The sequence below is a fragment of the Fusarium coffeatum genome (genome assembly GCF_003316985.1).
Source record: "Fusarium coffeatum strain FIESC_28 chromosome Unknown BRIP53273_contig_431, whole genome shotgun sequence".
Taxonomy (NCBI): Eukaryota; Fungi; Ascomycota; class Sordariomycetes; order Hypocreales; family Nectriaceae; genus Fusarium; species Fusarium coffeatum.
Genome location: NW_022158220.1, coordinates 1,655 through 19,532, shown reverse-complemented (window position 1 = coordinate 19,532; position 17,878 = coordinate 1,655). Strand labels below are relative to the sequence as shown.

General features: G+C 50.1%; 8 protein-coding genes across 8 annotated transcripts; 7 read left to right on the top strand and 1 right to left on the bottom strand.

The window, feature by feature from the left end:
- Positions 1-286: 286 nt before the first annotated feature.
- On the top strand, positions 287-1,219 carry FIESC28_11577 (uncharacterized protein; the record flags this gene model as incomplete). The annotated part of the gene is made up of 4 exons (XM_031165698.1): positions 287-531; positions 593-680; positions 736-1,150; positions 1,203-1,219. 4 exons carry the CDS (start codon positions 287-289, stop codon positions 1,217-1,219), a joined length of 765 nt encoding a protein of 254 aa, XP_031010250.1.
- A 1,007-nt stretch (positions 1,220-2,226) lies between these two features.
- Positions 2,227-3,648, top strand: FIESC28_11576 (uncharacterized protein; the record flags this gene model as incomplete). The annotated part of the gene is made up of 1 exon (XM_031165697.1): positions 2,227-3,648. The coding sequence occupies one exon, from the start codon at positions 2,227-2,229 to the stop codon at positions 3,646-3,648; it is 1,422 nt and encodes a 473-aa protein (XP_031010249.1).
- A 613-nt stretch (positions 3,649-4,261) lies between these two features.
- On the bottom strand, positions 4,262-5,079 carry FIESC28_11575 (uncharacterized protein; the record flags this gene model as incomplete). The annotated part of the gene is made up of 3 exons (XM_031165696.1): positions 4,262-4,529; positions 4,591-4,825; positions 4,905-5,079. 3 exons carry the CDS (start codon positions 5,077-5,079, stop codon positions 4,262-4,264), a joined length of 678 nt encoding a protein of 225 aa, XP_031010248.1.
- Positions 5,080-5,982: 903 nt separating this feature from the next.
- Positions 5,983-8,355, top strand: FIESC28_11574 (uncharacterized protein; the record flags this gene model as incomplete). Its single annotated transcript, XM_031165695.1, has 1 exon — positions 5,983-8,355. One exon carries the CDS (start codon positions 5,983-5,985, stop codon positions 8,353-8,355), a length of 2,373 nt encoding a protein of 790 aa, XP_031010247.1.
- Positions 8,356-10,344: 1,989 nt separating this feature from the next.
- On the top strand, positions 10,345-11,947 carry FIESC28_11573 (uncharacterized protein; the record flags this gene model as incomplete). The annotated part of the gene is made up of 2 exons (XM_031165694.1): positions 10,345-10,376; positions 10,444-11,947. The coding sequence occupies 2 exons, from the start codon at positions 10,345-10,347 to the stop codon at positions 11,945-11,947; spliced, it is 1,536 nt and encodes a 511-aa protein (XP_031010246.1).
- Positions 11,948-12,583: 636 nt separating this feature from the next.
- Positions 12,584-13,693, top strand: FIESC28_11572 (uncharacterized protein; the record flags this gene model as incomplete). The annotated part of the gene is made up of 2 exons (XM_031165693.1): positions 12,584-12,677; positions 12,861-13,693. The coding sequence occupies 2 exons, from the start codon at positions 12,584-12,586 to the stop codon at positions 13,691-13,693; spliced, it is 927 nt and encodes a 308-aa protein (XP_031010245.1).
- A 424-nt stretch (positions 13,694-14,117) lies between these two features.
- Positions 14,118-14,915, top strand: FIESC28_11571 (uncharacterized protein; the record flags this gene model as incomplete). Its single annotated transcript, XM_031165692.1, has 1 exon — positions 14,118-14,915. The coding sequence occupies one exon, from the start codon at positions 14,118-14,120 to the stop codon at positions 14,913-14,915; it is 798 nt and encodes a 265-aa protein (XP_031010244.1).
- Positions 14,916-15,515: 600 nt separating this feature from the next.
- FIESC28_11570 (uncharacterized protein) lies at positions 15,516-16,391 on the top strand (the record flags this gene model as incomplete). Its single annotated transcript, XM_031165691.1, has 1 exon — positions 15,516-16,391. One exon carries the CDS (start codon positions 15,516-15,518, stop codon positions 16,389-16,391), a length of 876 nt encoding a protein of 291 aa, XP_031010243.1.
- Positions 16,392-17,878: the final 1,487 nt, after the last annotated feature.

Here is a 17,878-nt window from a genome sequence, read left to right as displayed (position 1 = left end):
TTGTTTCTCTCCCGCTATTGGTAGGTACTCCATGATTCACTACACTGCCCCACTCGGCCTATAAAAGGCCAGCTTCTTCTCCCTTTTCTCAACTTCCCTCCCGCATTATCACAACGGCGCTGCATTTTTTGTGTCCCGTTCCGTCCTCTACATCGCGATCGCATCTACCGACCAGGGTAGGATGCATACTATTATCGTTTGACACGCGATGCTAACCTCGATCTACTCCTAGATCTGTTCAGCGATTGCTCATAACCGGTGACCTCTCTCGATACCGACACCAACCATGGAAGGTATTCAAACACACCCCTCGAACGCGGCGCAAGCCAAGGCCTTCACTGCGCCCGGATCGCTGTCGTTCCCCGGAGCGACCAATGAGTTGACGCCGCCGCCCATCGGTAACGGTGACGCCGCTCAGAGACCTGCTCCCAATGGCCAGCAGGCGGCAAACGGCCATGGGGTGGAACCCGCAACGCCTGTCGCGACGCCTGCTGCTACTCAAGGACCCAGTGGAATCACTCCCACTCTACAGTATGTATCCTCCTGAGTGACCTTGTTATGCTCAGTGAGGCTTATCTCGCAAACTTTAAAGGAACATCGTGGCTACAGTGAACCTTGACTGCCGTTTGGATCTCAAGACCATTGCACTGCACGCGCGCAACGCAGAGTACAACCCCAAGGTACATGAGACTCTACGTGTATATCTAGCTCAAGCACGTTGCTAACACACAAAAGCGTTTTGCAGCCGTCATTATGCGTATTCGCGAGCCCAAGACCACCGCTCTGATCTTCGCTTCTGGCAAGATGGTCGTCACCGGTGCTAAGTCGGAGGATGATTCGAAGCTCGCTTCAAGAAAATACGCTCGTATCATCCAGAAGCTTGGTTTCAACGCCAAGTTCACCGACTTCAAGATTCAGAACATTGTTGGTTCTTGTGACATTAAGTTCCCTATCCGACTGGAGGGTCTGGCATCTCGCCACCACAATTTCAGTTCTTACGAACCTGAGTTGTTCCCTGGTCTTATTTACCGCATGATCAAGCCTAAGATTGTGCTCCTTATTTTCGTTAGTGGGAAGATCGTCTTGACTGGTGCGAAAGTCCGTGAGGAAATCTACCAGGCGTTCGAGATGATCTATCCTGTGTTGAAAGGTTTGTTTTTAGTTACTCTTCTTGATCGCCTAAATGCTAACCAAAATCAAAGATTTCCGAAAGGTCTAAGATGCCATCCGCTACTGGCATATCACTACTTCATCGACGTGTAATACTAGATAAACCGTCACGATACCACGATTGCTTTTCTACTTTCTGGTTTCCGCCTGGTCTTGATGCCCAGGCTGGAAGCCAGGAATTTGCGTTTGTACCATTTTGAATCTTTTCTGCATTGCAACGGCGTTCGCAGGGGCGGTTATGAAGGGGGTTTTTACGAGGGCTTTCGGTTCAGGGGGAAAAATAAAGATACTCATCCCGCGACACATCTCATAGATTGCTCGTGCCGGTACTGCCGCACAAGCGCTCAATTGATTTGAGTGCTTCTTAATATTTCAGGGATCCGTCGAGTTGGAAGGGGCTGAGGAAACAAGGTCGAGAGGGGTTGTTGAGGCGAACCCTTTGATGGTTCGAAGAAACCAACGCGAGCTTGACAACAAGCTCGTGGGCGTAACGGAGAGCAATCCCCCGACAGATGTCGGTAGGCGAGGCAACAAGCATATATGGTGATCGCCATGATGCCTTGAACCACCACCTGCGAGATAGGACTCCAGGTGTCAATAGCTCTTCGCAGTAGTGAGATATGAATAAAGTTCAAGTTCTCTCCCAAATTTGAAGTCTTTTTGACGTTTTTTCTTTTTTTTCTTTTTCCGTGCTCGGAAAATGTGCATCTTTTTGCGATAACGATAAGCCGAAACGCTGTGCATCCACCACCCCCAGAATCCACTCGTACCTATCCAATAATGGTATCTTTCAAGGTCAACAACGTTCAGACTAACCCCGATTGTCGGCAACCCCAATGCTCATCAACCGAGCTTTAGTTCCGTTCTAGTGACTTTGGCGACGCCTCCCCAGCCGGCCAGCGCCGGGATCGGTGTGGGAACGGGGAAAAGTCTTTCGCGATTATCGGCCCATCTGGACTTTCTTTTGTTGACAATCTTGTAAATAAGTGACTGTTCCCGCGCAGAAGCTTGTACTCTGTGCTCTTAACTGCAATCACTTCTCATCCGTCTGTCGCAATGGCTGGTGCTCCCTCTTCTATCCTCATCGTCGGCTCTGGCGTCTTTGGCCTCGGTACCGCCTGGGCTTTGACCAAGCGACCTTACTACTCCAACACCACAATCACCATCATCGAAGAGTATGCTGGCGAATTCCCTCCCGAGGATGGTGCCAGTGTAGACTCGTCTCGAATCGTGCGAGCGGACTACTCCGACCCATACTACGCTGCGCTCGCCGCCGAGGCGCAGAAGGAATGGCGCAAGCAAGGCGACGACGATGTCGGTGGCCAGGGACGATACTCTGAGTCCGGCTTTGTCCTTTGCGCAAGCGAGACACCCAAGGATTTCAAGATGAAGAAGTCCGGCATGGACTACACAAAGGAGAGCGCGAAGAACGTCGAATCGATTGCCAAGAAGACCGGTCTGCCCATGGACAAGATTCAGAAGCTGGAGAGCACCAAGGCACTACAGGAGTTCCTCGGCACAAAGGGATATCCTGGAGATTGGGGCTACCTCAACGGCAACTCTGGTTGGGCCGATGCCGGAGAGGGCATGAAGTGGCTCTACAAGCAGGCCAATGCCACTGGACGCATCCAGTTCGTCAATGGCAAGGTCACGGAACTTGTGACAGAGGGTGACCGAGTCGTTGGTGCCAAGCTGAGCGACTCCAAGATCCTCAATGCTGATGTGGTCATGGTTGCTGCTGGTGCTTGGTCGGGTTCGCTTGTCGATCTTCGAGGTAGAACAGAGGCCACTGGCCATGCAGTCGTTTACATGGACATTACACCAGAGGAGCAGAAGCGTTTGGATAACTTCCCCGTGGTGTTGAACCTCAGCACTGGTCTGTTCCTCATTCCTCCCCGAAACAACGTCCTCAAGGTCGCTCGCCACACATTTGGATATATCAATCCTGTCAAGATTGACAATGCTCTTCCTCCATCCCCTAATGACAAGAGGGAATCCTTCATCGCATCGCAACCATACACCTCCCGTAACGCCGCCATGAACCCTCTTTCCGTCGAGGCCGATCAGGATCTCCGCCGTGCTCTCAAGGACCTCTGTCCCGTGCAAGGCCTAGAAAACCGCCCCTGGAAGGAGGCTCGAATTTGCTGGTACTCGGATACACGAGACGGCGAGTGGCTCATCGATTACCACCCAGGCTGGAAGGGACTTTTCGTCGCGACTGGAGACAGTGGGCACGGGTACAAGTTCTTGCCCAACCTTGGCGAGAAGATTGTCGACGTTATGCAAGGCCAGGGTGGTAAGCTCGGCGAGAAGTGGCAATGGAGAGAGATGAAGAATGATGGTGTCGGAAGAGAGACGAACGGTGTCTATCAAGGATTGATGACAGAAGACGGAAGCCGAGGTGGTCGTCCATTAATATTATGTGACGAGCTTGCAAAGGGTAGGGCGACCGTCGGAGAGGCCAAGTCCAAGCTATGATAGAACATCAGATGGACTTGTCGGATACTTTCCGTCCTACTTCATGTTTGTTTTCAAAGTGCATTTCAAGCCAAACAGGGTCTTAGATGATAATAGTTGAAGCGTTTGTAGCAGCAAAAGAAAACTTGTTTGTTAAAAGTTGAAGTTGGAACCTGATATGACATGAGCTGACCAGAAGGGAAGGTGAACTAAGGGCAACACCACTTAGACGGCATTTTGACTGCATAGTCCTATAGCGGGGCGAGTGGAATAGGCAGGTGAAATAAGCCGAGAGACGGCGTTTCAGTTAACGCGGATATTCAGTACATGAGTTCGTTTCTCGGAAATGAATTCATATCGAGGAGAAATTGTCTGTCCAGGCTTGATAGATCCGCCGAGTCTTGGGCTTCATGATGTTCTATTTCTGGATTCAAATACAGAGTACAGAGTAGTCTAGTCTTACCGTCTTCCACGTAGTCTTCTTGTGAGCACATTTAATCTAGAAGTGAGACACCAGCTGCCCCTTCGTCTGATCTTACAAATGATATGTTGCGTTATACACTTGTAGTGTACTTTTGTTTCATTTGTTTATGGCTCTGCTTTGAGATCCAATTTTGATGGTATCGCCCCAATGCTATGACGATCGCTTTTGGACTGTCTCCTGCGCAACCTTGGTCGTTGCATTCACGATCAGCTCGTGTTCGTGAGAGTGCACCTTCTCCTTATACTCGTCTAGACTCTCGCCCTTCCACTCGATCTCCTTGACCAGGATGGGAGTACCCCTGTCAACCTCAGCAATTACGTAGTGGGCCATGATACCCGATCGTGTTAGTCGTCCGGCCTTGAACTCATCATAAGCCCGCTCAATGGCGTTGGCTCCGTCAAACTCTCCAGGAAGGGCACTGAAAAGGCCTTGTTAGCATCCAAACGAGTCCTGAAGCAGTACATCTCTGGGGTACTGACGGGTGAAGGTTGATAATGTTGATACCCGCCTTCTTTACGGGATCCAGAAAAGCAGTTGAGAAGACGTGCATCCAGCCAGCAAGAACAATCAGTTCAGGCTTCACCTCTGCTGAGAGGATTTTCTCGGCCAATGCAGCGTCGTACTTTTGACGACCTTCGACGACCTTCTGCTCATCTGTCTCGCCCTTCTTCAGGAATCCACCACTGATCAGGTTGAAATATTCCCAGGGAATACCTGGTTGTGAGTTAGTCTCCGTGTGAATAAGTATACAGCATTCGCCGTATCGTGTACAAAGCTACACGATATGCCCTACCTGCTTTCTCTGCCCGAACAGTCGCATGTGCATTCTTGCGGTTCACGATGAGAGAAATGATGCGACTGTTGGGGAGGGATCCTGAAGAAATCGCATCTATGATAGCCTGGAAGTTAGAGCCAAAGCCCGAGGCCATGACAAGGATCCGGCATGGTGAGTTATCCTGGCTGGACATTTTGGAGAAATATAAGCACAATATGCGTGAGTTACTGGTTTCTGGTTCCTGGGTATCAAATCAATCTTCCTCCAGCTTCAAAACTTTCCCCCTCCAAAGGTTATCACGTGATGCCGATAGCGGCAGACACACAATCGTTCAGAAAATGATATGAGTAAATTGAATGCATCAAGGGTCCAGAAAGCTTTTCTATTCTATTATTGGTTTCTTGTATGTCGGTATTCCGCTTTATTTCCTGCATTTTAGCCCAATGAGAACCATATCTTTCCTGGAAGTTACATCCGAACTTGCACTAAAGTTCAAACGCAAAACAGCCTTACTAGAATAGAAGCTTGTAGCCCTTTAACTCCCTACGTAAACAATGTGACAGTCCTATAGTGAAGACCTACTAGCTCGATATCTTAAGCCAAAGATATATTTTCGGAGATATAATGATATTTGCTTAGGGGGTGATCTATACCTACTCCGTATTGACACTGAAACTGAAGTTACCCTATTCTCGGGGTTCGAAAGACCTGGCCGAAGAGAAGATGTAAGTCGAAATAGGTAGATCGGTTGATATCATCTGAAATTGGTGTTATAAACTGTCTATTGAGCTGTCTATTATGTTTTACATGCCAAATTTTTGACAGCAAGTTCTCTAGTACCTCTTGTGAGGACTCAGTTACCATATTCATACCAGTGAAACTACTAATAGAAGCGATTACTTGAAGGGACCCACCCATGCTCGAGTCCAGGTTAACTAAAACGCGCCGAAAGTTGCGACAGCTGGTTAAGCTCAGCTCCAGGCGACATCACCCTCGCTATCTCTTGTAATCGACATTTTCTCCATCTCCGACCCCGAAATCATTTACGAGGACTAGAAATGTACTGATCAAAACCATTTGCGACACAACTACAACCATGTCATCCGGAAAGGGCCCATCCGAGTTTCCAAACTTGGAGGCTAAACTTCAAAAACCCACCAAGCAGTCCGCATTCGAGAAGCAAAAAGCAGAGGCCGAAGCCAAGCGACTACGAGAAGAAGCCGAAACCGCCGCCGTGTACAACGAATTTGTTAAAAGTTTCGATCGCGACGATGATTACGATGGCCATGGCGCACCCAGCTCTTCAGCGTTCTCGCGTCCACGGCCTGGATTTGGAGGTCCGCCGCCTCCCTCAGGACCCGGTAGACGACACTTCGGCACATCAGGACTGAAGAGCGGTCCTGGAAGTTTGGGGCCACCACCATCTTCGTTTGGAAAGAAGCGATCTTTTCAAGACTTTGCGCGGGGACCTCGCGACAAGGGAGTACTGAGTTATGACGAAGGCGGTAGTAGAGGACCAATTCCAGCATCTAGGGCTTTCAACACGAGCGACGATGAGGATATGGATGGCGCGACAAATAGAGCCGAAGAAAAAGCGATTGCGAAGCCCACGTTACGGCTGTCGAATATACCACCCGGAACTTCACCAGCTACGATAAAGGCACTGATCCCAGCGAATCTGGTGGTTGAGGACGTCAAAATTACTCCCTCCACGGGCCCCGCTGGATCAGAACGGAAGCACGCTGTTTCGATAGTGGTATTGTCCCAGGATACACCCGCAAACGAAATCGAAGCGGCCGTGAATGCGTTGCAGAACCGGTACTTGGGCTATGGCTACTACTTGTCTCTCCATCGACATCTTTCTTCAGCTGTCGCAAGTTCGGCGGCGCTGCCAATTATTGGTTCCAACGCAGCATCCCATCCTTTCGGGGCGAAGCCTGTCGAACAGTCATCGGGACCACAGAATGCGCCAGCACAGCATGGCTTCCGCAAAGGATTTGCACCTCCTACCTCATATGGTCCTCCAGGGGCTGGTGTCAACAGGTCGAATCTTCTACATGTGCCAGTAAAACCGCCATCGGATGTTAAGACGATCCAGTTAATCAGCAAGGTCATCGAGGGCGTTCTTGAGCACGGCCCAGAGTTTGAGGCGTTGCTCATGTCACGGCCTGAAGTCCAAAGCGAAGAAAAATGGGCGTGGATATGGGATGCAAGAAGTCAAGGCGGCATATGGTATCGATGGAGGCTATGGGAGATCATCACAGGCTCGCAACAATCACGGCAGAAGGGTAAATACGTCCCTCTCTTCGACGGTTCGCATGCATGGAAAGCCCCCGAGAAAAATCTCAAATATGAGTACACAACGAAACTCGACGAATTTGTATCCGATTCAGAGTACAACTCATCAGACGAAGAGGATTTCGACGACGAGAACAAGAAAGAAACCGCAGACGCCGATTCTGATAAAACGTTCCTCAACCCCTTGGATAAGGCTAAGCTTACACATTTACTCGCGCGATTGCCGACATCAATGTCGAGGTTAAGGAAGGGCGACGTTGCGAGGGTAACAAGTTTTGCGATCGCTCATGCTAGTTGTGGAGTGGACGAGGTTGTGGGAATGATCACATTTAACGTTGAGAAGCCACTTGCTCTTACCGGTGCGAACCCTGAAAAGAAACCGGCTGCCAAAGACTTGCAGCCAAGCGGACAGGAAGAGGCATCAAAGGAGGAGGGCGTCGATATAAGTGCTGCCAGCCTAGTAGGCTTATATGTTGTGAGTGATATATTGTCGTCCTCATCGACCAGCACCGTACGGCATGCATGGAGGTTCCGGCAACTATTCGAGACGGCACTGAAGGATCGCAAGACCTTTGAGACACTCGGTCTCATGACAGAGCGACTCAAATGGGGTCGTCTCCGTGCCGAAAAGTGGAAACGCAGCATCCATCTCGTTCTTAATCTGTGGGAGGGATGGTGTGTTTTCCCAGCTGAAAGCCAGGAACTGTTCGTCCGGAGTTTTGAGAACCCTCCGTCATTGGCTACTACGGAAAAGGAGAGCAGCGAAGAAAGAAAGGGTAAATGGAAGACGGTCGAGGATACACAAGTACGAATGCTCCCAGTTTCGACTGCAGTGGAAGAAGAAGAGGACGACGTACCGGGTGAGGCGATCGACGAAGACGATATTATAGGAGAACCGGTGGAAGAGGGCGACGTCGAAGGGGAGCATATTGATGAGGATGACATCGAAGGTGAGCCGATTGACGAGGACGAAGTGATTGGAGAACCAATGGACGAGGATGAGGCTATGGGAAGTGAACCGCCACCACCAGCACCTTCGGAACAAACCCCTGCTGAAAGCGGAAACAAGGTCCAAGAAGACTCGTCCAGAGCCGGACCGCCTAGAAGGCGGATGCGAGCGGTGGACATGTTTGCGGACTCTGACGATTCGGATAAGGAGAAGGGCGCATAACGATAGGCGAAGCTCGTGGATACATAACAGTTAATGAATTAAGCGTAACCGTTCCGATCTGCAAGATGGCGCAACTCAACAGCGTAAAACCACAGCCAAGGCCCAGACCGGACCAAGAAATCGGATGTGTCTTAGATGATGTGTGACGCCAGGTCTTTTGAAGATCACTTTGAAAAGATCCAATATCAAAGCGAGAATCCATATCAAGAGATGTGCTTGTCGAGCAACTAGGGGAAGCCGTGGCAAAACTAGACGAGGATCTTACGGGAGATGAACCTAGAACAGACAGTCCATGTAACGCTGTCGTGTAAAGCACATGTTTAAATAACGCTTGTAATCACTGTCCCTTCGTTGGTTAAAGAGGCTGACGATGTCCAGGTCCAGGGCTGCGTACAAGCTAACAAGCGGACCGTGCCTTTTACAACTGTCAAAGTATATGTTACGTCACGGAGAATAATAATGCAAAGGAGATTATCGACTGTCTTGGTGTGCATCATCATCAGAGAAAGACAAGACAAGACGAGGAAGGAGAAGAAAAAAAAAGGACAAGAGACTTGTGCATGAGCTATGATGGTGTTGAAGTGGCCGGGGCCCGTGAGCCAATGGAAACTTGCTCACCGGCCAGGTTGGCTGATGGAGCGAGCATACAGTAGTGGAGAGGGAAGAGCAAAGCGGCAAGAGGATAAAAAATACGGTAAAGAGGGAGTTTTATTGTTTAGTAGACACTATCAAGATTAAGAAAGGGGTTTAAATGTATTTTTCCTTGTATTGGCGACATCTGCTGGGTATAAAGTCAGTATCGGCCGTCGAACGGAGGTAAATCATCGGGTCTCCGGCCGATCAAATGCACTTCTCCGTATCGGCGGCCGGGAAATGAATGGGTTTGTGGTCTCTGGGAAGGAACGGGGCCGCGGAATGGATTCGGCCTTGGCTTCTGGATGCTGTTGACGTAAAGCTCATGTTTAATTTCAAAGACGTTGGATATAAACCGTCAGCTACCCGATATACTTACTTGTCTATGGACTCGATATATCTAATGCCTTATGCAAATCACTTGTTTCGTAACCTTAAACACAGTACAACCGACGTCTATTCTCAGAGGATCTGAGCGGACATCAAACAAATGATGGACGCACCTGAAGTTTGGCTTGTCACTAGCGTCGCAGTGATCTTGCTAATCAAGTGCCTCGCTAGGATTAGACACCTTTTTGGAGCGCTTCCTGCTGTTAGCTTGTCCGCTGCAGCCCCCGCATGGTGGGGGGACGATGCACCTTTGCAGGTAAGAAACCCGCCGTTCGCTCCTGCTGACAAGGGAGCGGCAGACGCAGAACGGGAAGGTTGGGTCCCTGAATAATAGGTGGTAATAGTCTAGGCCTGGCCTGGTTCAAGATCGCACCTTCTTCGGACCTGTTGGCTTTGTTTCACCTTCTGCTTCCAACACAACGCCCGCGATAGAACATATTGGGCCACAATCAGTCATTCTTACGGCCCGTGTACGTCAAGGTCATCATCAGTATATCCTCGAGTTCGAGCGCCTTATGATAACATCGCATCGCATCAACTAACGACCCCCCGCCTCGAGATCGACGACTTGTGCTACAGCCGACGCAAGCCTCGCCTTTTGTAGCCCCTCGCTCATTGCGCAAACGTTCTGAACCGTCGAGTCGATTATCGTCAAATAATTCGCGTCGCTTCATACGGATCCTTACATTTCCATGTCGAGCTTCGTCCAAATTGCGCACTTGTAGGCTCACGTTGCGGCTTTGCGCCGGCCAAAATCTTTCACAACCCATCCGGCTTGTTCCACCTCTGTCATCCGTCGTACATACTTGGGGCACGAGAAAACTTGACTGCTGAGAACGCAAGAGACGAAAACAGTGGTTCAGTTTATACCACCTCAGACTTGGTCTTTAGGTTAATATTTTTTGCACCCCTTTGAGAGGTCAATCTTTCTAATACCCCCCAGAAGTAGTACCTCCCGACCCCATCATGCCTCTCATCAACGGAATAAAGATGGCCTGGTATGTTGCCCTTTGATACAATCGGGACCCGCGACTCGGCAGATTTAACTAACTGTTGACCTTGTAGCGAGCCTTGCATCCGAGGCCATCGCTCAACCAAATGCACACACGCCAACGAGCGGCTAATGGTGCCCGTTAGGAAGCCGGGCAGACCTCTAAGTAGCTGCCCCCATCCGGCTTCACGCCCTTGCTCTTGTGGAAGAGTTACGGCTGCCATACCCAAGAAACAAGCCTGCCATTGTGGTCCCAGCAAAGATGCCGAATCACCAATCCTCAAGCCCGAGAATGGCGACAGTGCAAGCAGCTCGACACCCCAGAGCCCTGTTAGCAAGACACCGGGCTCGGGCTATCGAGTACAAAAGACTAGTTCCAAGGGGAGTAATTCAAGTCGGAGAGAATCAGTTGACCCAGCGGCCTTGCAACGGATGGACCCTAAAATGCTCAACATCTTACCTTCTTTTGAGGACACTGCTCAAAAGTCTGCCACGCCCCTTGCCGATATGAATCCCTATGGGAGTATGGGAATGACTCCTGCAGATAGCCCCTTTGGTCCTGTTATGTATCCAATGTTCCAACACGTCCAACCCCCTATTCTGAGTCCGGATATCTCGAAAAGGACAATGGCCAACCAGTCAGGTTCAATGACAAGTACACATGTCTTGGAAGAATCGAATCCACCTGCGCCCAAAGTCGGCTCTTGTTGCGGAGGAGGGAGTTCCAATAACGCTGCATCTACACCCATAACTCTTACTGCAGCGCCGAGCCCTCCCAAACCCAAAAAGAGTTGCTGCTCTTCGAACAATGACTCACCCAAGGCTGATCATAAAACCGATACTATACCAGTCAACGATCTACCGACGCCCAACAGTATGATGATGTCGCCTTTCCCAGCATCTATCATGATGCCAAACGGCATGTATGCTTACTATCCTCAACCGACAGTCTTTACATACCCACCTCAGTATGGATCATATCTGCAACCTCTTCAGCCGGAACAATGGAGACAGGTCATGGCTACGATGACGTTTGCTGGTCAAGGAGGCATGCCTTCACCTTACGGCATGCCAGGTGCGACGCCGTTCCAGAACCCAACAGCCACTCAAACTCCACACTCAGCCTCGGGCACTTCTCATCAATGTAGTTGCGGTGCCTCATGTGAGTGTGTTGGTTGTGCGGCCCATCCCTATAACGAGGCGACACAGAACTACGTAAAATCAGCTTGGCAGAGTATGATGGACACCGGTTACACCCATGTCAACGGGCACGGAAACGGCGAGGTACCGGCGACAAATGGCCACAACATGAACGGAAGCACACCGGCTGTACCACCCGTCGGCTCTGCCGAAGGCACCGTGTCGCCAGTCGCCCCCCAGACCCCCTCCGAGGCAGCCTCCGGAATTAGCGAGGAGCAGGCATTGTCGGCTAATGACTTCTTCTTTGTCAGCTATCCATTTGGAGACTCTTGTGCGGGCGAGGAGGCTAGTTGCCCTTGCGGAGACGATTGTCAATGCCTAGGCTGTGTCATTCATGGAAACAACGAGGCAGTGGTAGAAACGGAGAGCCAGGCCTAGGAGGTGTTTGTTCGGGGAGAGGGTGCTCTTGGTATTTACTCTTATTGTTCGTTTGCTAATGCCGTATGGTGAACGGCACAAACGAAGAAGACTATCACGACACGAGTTTGTCAATTTGGAGGATGATATACCCCTTAGGAGCTGAGATGTAATATGGAAGGGTCGAATGGCGACCAGGAAATATAGCGTCTACAAAGAAGCAAATGATGTAGTTGAACAAATCATTATCGAATTGAAGACTGAGTGGCTTACTCATTATTAGTTTCATTTCTCCCTGTGTCTTGTCGGCAAGGTTATGGGAATTTGATTTTCAGACCTTAGCTGATGATGGATGAACAGCAAAAGAGGTGGCTTAAAATGTCAAAGGCACACTTCACCATTATCATTTATCGTGTTCCTAGGCACTTAGTAGTTATATCATGAGGTCTGGGGAAAATAGATAGAATTGGAGTAAATAATGACAACCAGGCTACTGGTAGTGAAACGTTGAAGAAAAGCGGAGCGCACTGTGCTATCCCTTGACCTGAAATCTCATCTCTTTAGAGCTTTGATCTCAGTTTACTTATTTATATCGATACATTGAATCTGAACCGCATGTCTCATCTAAAATCATCGCAATAGCCTTACAGTATCAAAATGGGGCATCACGACCGGATTCGCGAAAGGTCACCACGCCGTGACTATGCCTCTCACAACAGAGGAAGCCACGATCGCGACACTGCTTATAGGAGTACGCGCTCACGCTCAAGATCACCAGCGCATGGACGGTCAAAATTAACATCAACATCTCGGCATGATAGACGATCTTCTGAGCCAAGCGGCCATCATTCATCATCCAGACCTCATGATCATCACCATCGCCGTTCATCACATAAACACAAGGATCACTCAAGTCGTAAAACGCAAGCTGCAGTCGAGCTTCCTTACGATGCCCGACCTCTGTCAAAAGCAGACCTGAATGTTTTTGAGCCTCTTTTCGGTGAATACCTCAGCGTTCAGAAGCAAAAGAACATCGACACTATGGATGACCGTGAGGTCAAGGGCCGATGGAAGAGTTTTGTTGGAAAATGGAATCACAACGAACTTGCAGCGGGATGGTACGACCCCGACACTTTTGCTCGGATTACCGCGGAAAACCCAGATACGTCTCGGTCACGGCGTGCTTCAGAGCACAAGGAAGAAAGAGAGGAGCCCATGATGGATGCAAAAGACCAAGGCAACGACGACGACGATGATGACTACGGACCTCCCCTCCCAGGGTCAGACCGCGCGCGACGCTCTGGTCCAGGAATCCCTACGCTACAGGATATTTCTGAACGTGCCGAGCTTGCAGAGGAAGATAGGCAAGCGTCCATTACAGACCTACGTAACGCGCGCAAAGCCGATAGGACTTTACAAAAGGAACGACTTGATGACCTAGTCCCCCGCGCCGAAGCTGGGACTCGCGAGCGCATGCTCGAGAAGAAGGCAGCTGTTGCAGACAAGATGCGCTCGTTCCGCGACAAGAGTCCGGGTGCTATGGAGGTTACCGACGAGAAAGAGCTCATGGGCGGCGGAGATTCGCTGGACGAGTACAAGAAAGCCAAAGAGAGGGAGCAACGGCGCAAGACGGAAAGGGAGATTCGCAGAGAGGAGATTGACAGGGCAAAGAGGGAAGAGATGGAGGAAAGGAAGAGGGCCTACATGGAGAGGGAAGAAGGTACTGTGAGCATGTTGAGGGAGTTGGCGCGACAGCGATTCGGATAGAACGAGCTTCTATTCTTTCTCGCTTATCGAAGTTGAGGCCGTGGTAATGGGCGCATTTTCTTTTCGTATATATTGCTATTCTGTCGGCATACTTCTCGCACGTAATGGCGTTAAAAAGAGGTGGATTTTTCACGCACTGTGAAGCGCACATTTGGCCCACCACTCAGATCAAAACTCTTTTTTTTTCCATAACGTTCAACACTATCAACCGATGATACTTGGTCTCCAGGAGCAGGATCTTGAAGCAAAACTATAGGAAACCCCAGAAGAAGAGGATTTGAGATCGTAGTCTCAGCTTCATTCAGTATACGAGGTCTCTTCACTACGCACGCTTCGTCATACTGCATTGTATCGCTCGAGTCTGACTCTCAAAACTCACATCTCAGAACTACTCACCTTTAAACCAACGCCATCACTTATCACAATGTCTGGAGAAATAGACTACGGATTCGGTGACCTCATGGACGACCCAGAGGATTACTGCCCACCCACTCCCCCACCTACATCTCAGGTCTTCACCATGCAGAGTGGCAAGCCCATCACGCTGCATCTCGTCGGCGCCAGTCCTACAGAGGCTCATCATCTGTGGAATGGCGCAAAGATGATTGCCGACTTTTTCGAGGAGGACCCTTCTCGAGTGAAGGACAAGACTGTTCTCGAGCTCGGTGCGGCTGCTGGTCTTCCCAGTCTTGTCGCTGCTATTCTAGGCGCACGCAAGGTCGTCGTGACAGACTATCCGGACCCCGATATCGTCAGGATTATGCAGAAGAACATCGACGAGTGTGACGAGACTGTTGAGCCTCATGGTCGCATTGCCAACACCGTCGATGCTATGGGCTTTGTCTGGGGTGCTGACCCGATCCCACTACTCAGTCGTCTGAACCCATCAGACGAGTCTCACAAGGAGCGCTTCGATGTTCTTATCCTCGCCGACCTTCTCTTCCGACACAGCGAGCATGGAAATATGATCAAGACGATCAAGGAGACGTTGAAGATCTCGCGCGAGAGCGTAGCCTACGTATTCTTCACCTCATACCGACCATGGAAGAAGGAGCTCGACATGGGCTTCTTTGATATTGCACGCGAGCAGGGCTTTGAGGTGGAGCAGATCGCTGAACGAAGGCTCGACAAGCCGTTGTTTGAGAACGATCCTGGTGATTTGGATGTCCAGAAGACTGTCAAGGGATTTGCTGTGCGGTGGTCCGCTGAGGCATGCAGGTGAGGGATTATGATGATTGCATTGGGATAGCAGATAGAAAAAACGGCTTCGTGATAGGGATTATGGAAATCGGTATAATGAATGACGATTATGACAACAAAAGTTGATACTGGCGTGAATCTCAATACACGCGAGGCGTCTGACTACGAACAATACTCCAACTGCTACGTTACTTGACCTCCAACATGGCAGATGCAACAAGCCGGCCGTACAGTAGCGAAGTTCCCCACATGCGTTGATAAAGAGGGCTCCCGTAACACGAAGAAAGACTTGGACCTACTACCTGCAACTGTTCAACATCACTGAAACTCTTTCTGTACGTATCCGCGCCAAGTCTCGCTTCGTCTCGAGATATCCCGAAGCATCTCCAACCTCTGGTCCCCTGACCTTGCAGCGCAAAGCAGAGCCTTCTGGCCGAAAAGTCGTCACCAGCTTGTATCCCCAAAGTGCTTAGCATTACCTCAAGAGGGGTACGGAATTCTGCCCTATTTTACCGGCGGTCCACAGCCGCAACATCCCGCGCCGCGCACTACACCGCACCGCACCGCAAGCCGCAATAGACGGGTTACGGCACCAAGTCAGCACTATCAATCACATCATATCATGCCGACTTCGCAATACCTTCAAGATCTCAATAGAGATGGCTTTGTTGTCATCAAGTCAATCGTGGAACAAGATAAGCTCCAAGAGTTGCGCGAAGTTAGCTCTAAAGCGACTCAGCTGGCGCGTGACGGACAATGGCCGTTTGTACGTACGGTCCCAAAACAATTCCCACCATGGGACGCGAGCCAAGCGCGCGAGCACGGGATATGGGGTGTGCAACATCTCATGAATCCTGAACTTCCAGGCCATGACCTCTTTACCGAGCTATACTTTTCCGAGACCATACTGGGCATCGTGAAGCAGCTTCTGCAGTGCCAAGATGAACATCTCGTGATGGAGCTGTTCAACATGCTTGTCAGGCCAGAAAAAGACTTCGAGTTAAGATGGCACCGCGATGATATCCCCGCTGAGGCTAGTGAAGAGGAAGAAATGGAGCGTCTTGGCAAGCATGCCTATCATGCTCAGTATAACTTTGCCTTGTGGGAGGATGATTCTCTCATCGTTGTGCCTGGTTCACACAAGCGCGCGAGAACCTTGACTGAGCGAAACGCCGACCCCTTTGAAAAGTCTCTGCCGGATCAGCTTATTGTTAAACTAGAACCAGGTGATATTGTGTTCTACAACAACAATATTCTGCATCGCGGCGCCTACAAGAGCAACAAGGAGCGAATGACGCTACATGGCTCAGTCGGCCATGTACAGGGAAGCACTCTTCGAGCAAGGAACGTATTACAGCACGGAGTTGGTGGCTGGGTCGATAGGTGTGCTTTTGAGCGGCTCCTGGAAAACGATAGGCGACGAGCTGAAGACATGAGACAGCGTCTGATTCAACTAGGCAGCGAGAGCGGTCAAGTCGGCTACTCACTCCAAGGCTGAGAAGGACGAGGCAAGACACCAAATTGCTTTGATGTCATACCTGAATCTGGTGCTCACTTATTGCGGCAGGCCTCAGGATATAAGAGGGCGGTTGGAGGTGTGTATTTCACAAGGGCATCGCTCGTGCAAGGGATGCTGAGTGACCATAATTTGTAATTGGACACCGGCTCCCCGTTTGAAGATATCTTTAGCCAATGCTGTATGTATGTTTGACAATTACAGTCATCCTGACCAAGTGAAAGACTGCATGCCAGCACCAGCCGACACAGGCATTGTTAGTGTCTTATATCATTAACAGACACTCTGAATCCGGCCTGGTACCTATCACGAGCATTATGCGCTTTGAGAATATACAGATCCGTTGAAGAACCTGAGTAATACTCTGATATATCGGCAAGTGAACAGGATTTGAGTGATCCTTTCCCTTGTTGTAGATTTGACCGAGGTAAGTATAAGAGTCCTCGGCATGATATCCGAGTTCCCGATCACTGTTTTGACGGTTCCTGATATATACACACAGTACTCATACACATGGCACTGTCGTCCATGACCCCGCATCTTTCTCTATTACCCCGGATGCAAAGGATATCTCGGGACCATTTGGGGACCCCGGATTTTGAGCACGTAAAATGTTGAATTGGCTGAACTTAATTGTTGGCGTTCCAGGGCAGAGCAATATTGATGGTGTAATTGCCGTCCAAACTCGCAAGGTAGCGCATCTTGTGCAGAATGCGAGTCAGGTAGGTGTCCATATAAGTTTAACTTGATCAGGTCAACAAATGATGCAGCGTACCGTAGCTCGGAATCATCAACAAACCTTCTTCCTCTGGGCTCGGTAGCATCCCGGCGGAGAGAAAGAAAAGGGTGGGCTCGGCTTACACGCGGTTTATGATAGAAAACCCCACGGGGAAATGAAGCCTCACGCGGGGGGCAAACCCCGAAGATTGAGTAAAAGCCAGCACTATTACCCGTGATCCATCATCTAGCGGTCTGCACCTTCAGGGGGCGGCGGCATAATAGTGCAGAGTGAATACCTACCTGCATAGTGGCGGCATGTACAGGACAGGGTAAATCCCCATGAGCTCTCATATTCCCATGCAAAGCTCTGGAGACTGTGAGTCCATGTTGAGAGTTAAACTCGAGCCTAAGCCTGATCTCTCGTCTCAGTCGCGTCTGGATGCCATGCCAGATCCTAAATCTAGACTACCCCACACGCACCGACCATCAGTCCCCGCACCTCCATAAGTGTCCCCAGAACTCGCTTGTCTGAGCCAAACCCATCAGGTCTAGGTCTAGGTATTGATAGAACGAGCAATTACCAAAAGGACCTTTCATACTGTTGATACTGTCAAGGTGCATATCTGTACTCCGTACTTGGTAAATATGCCCGGGGACGTTTCTGAAAATGGCCAACCGTGACCTCACCCGAGGAGACCTGAAATTGGTTCAGTTCCCCAACTCGAGTGAGCCCGTTGCCCCCAGTCAAG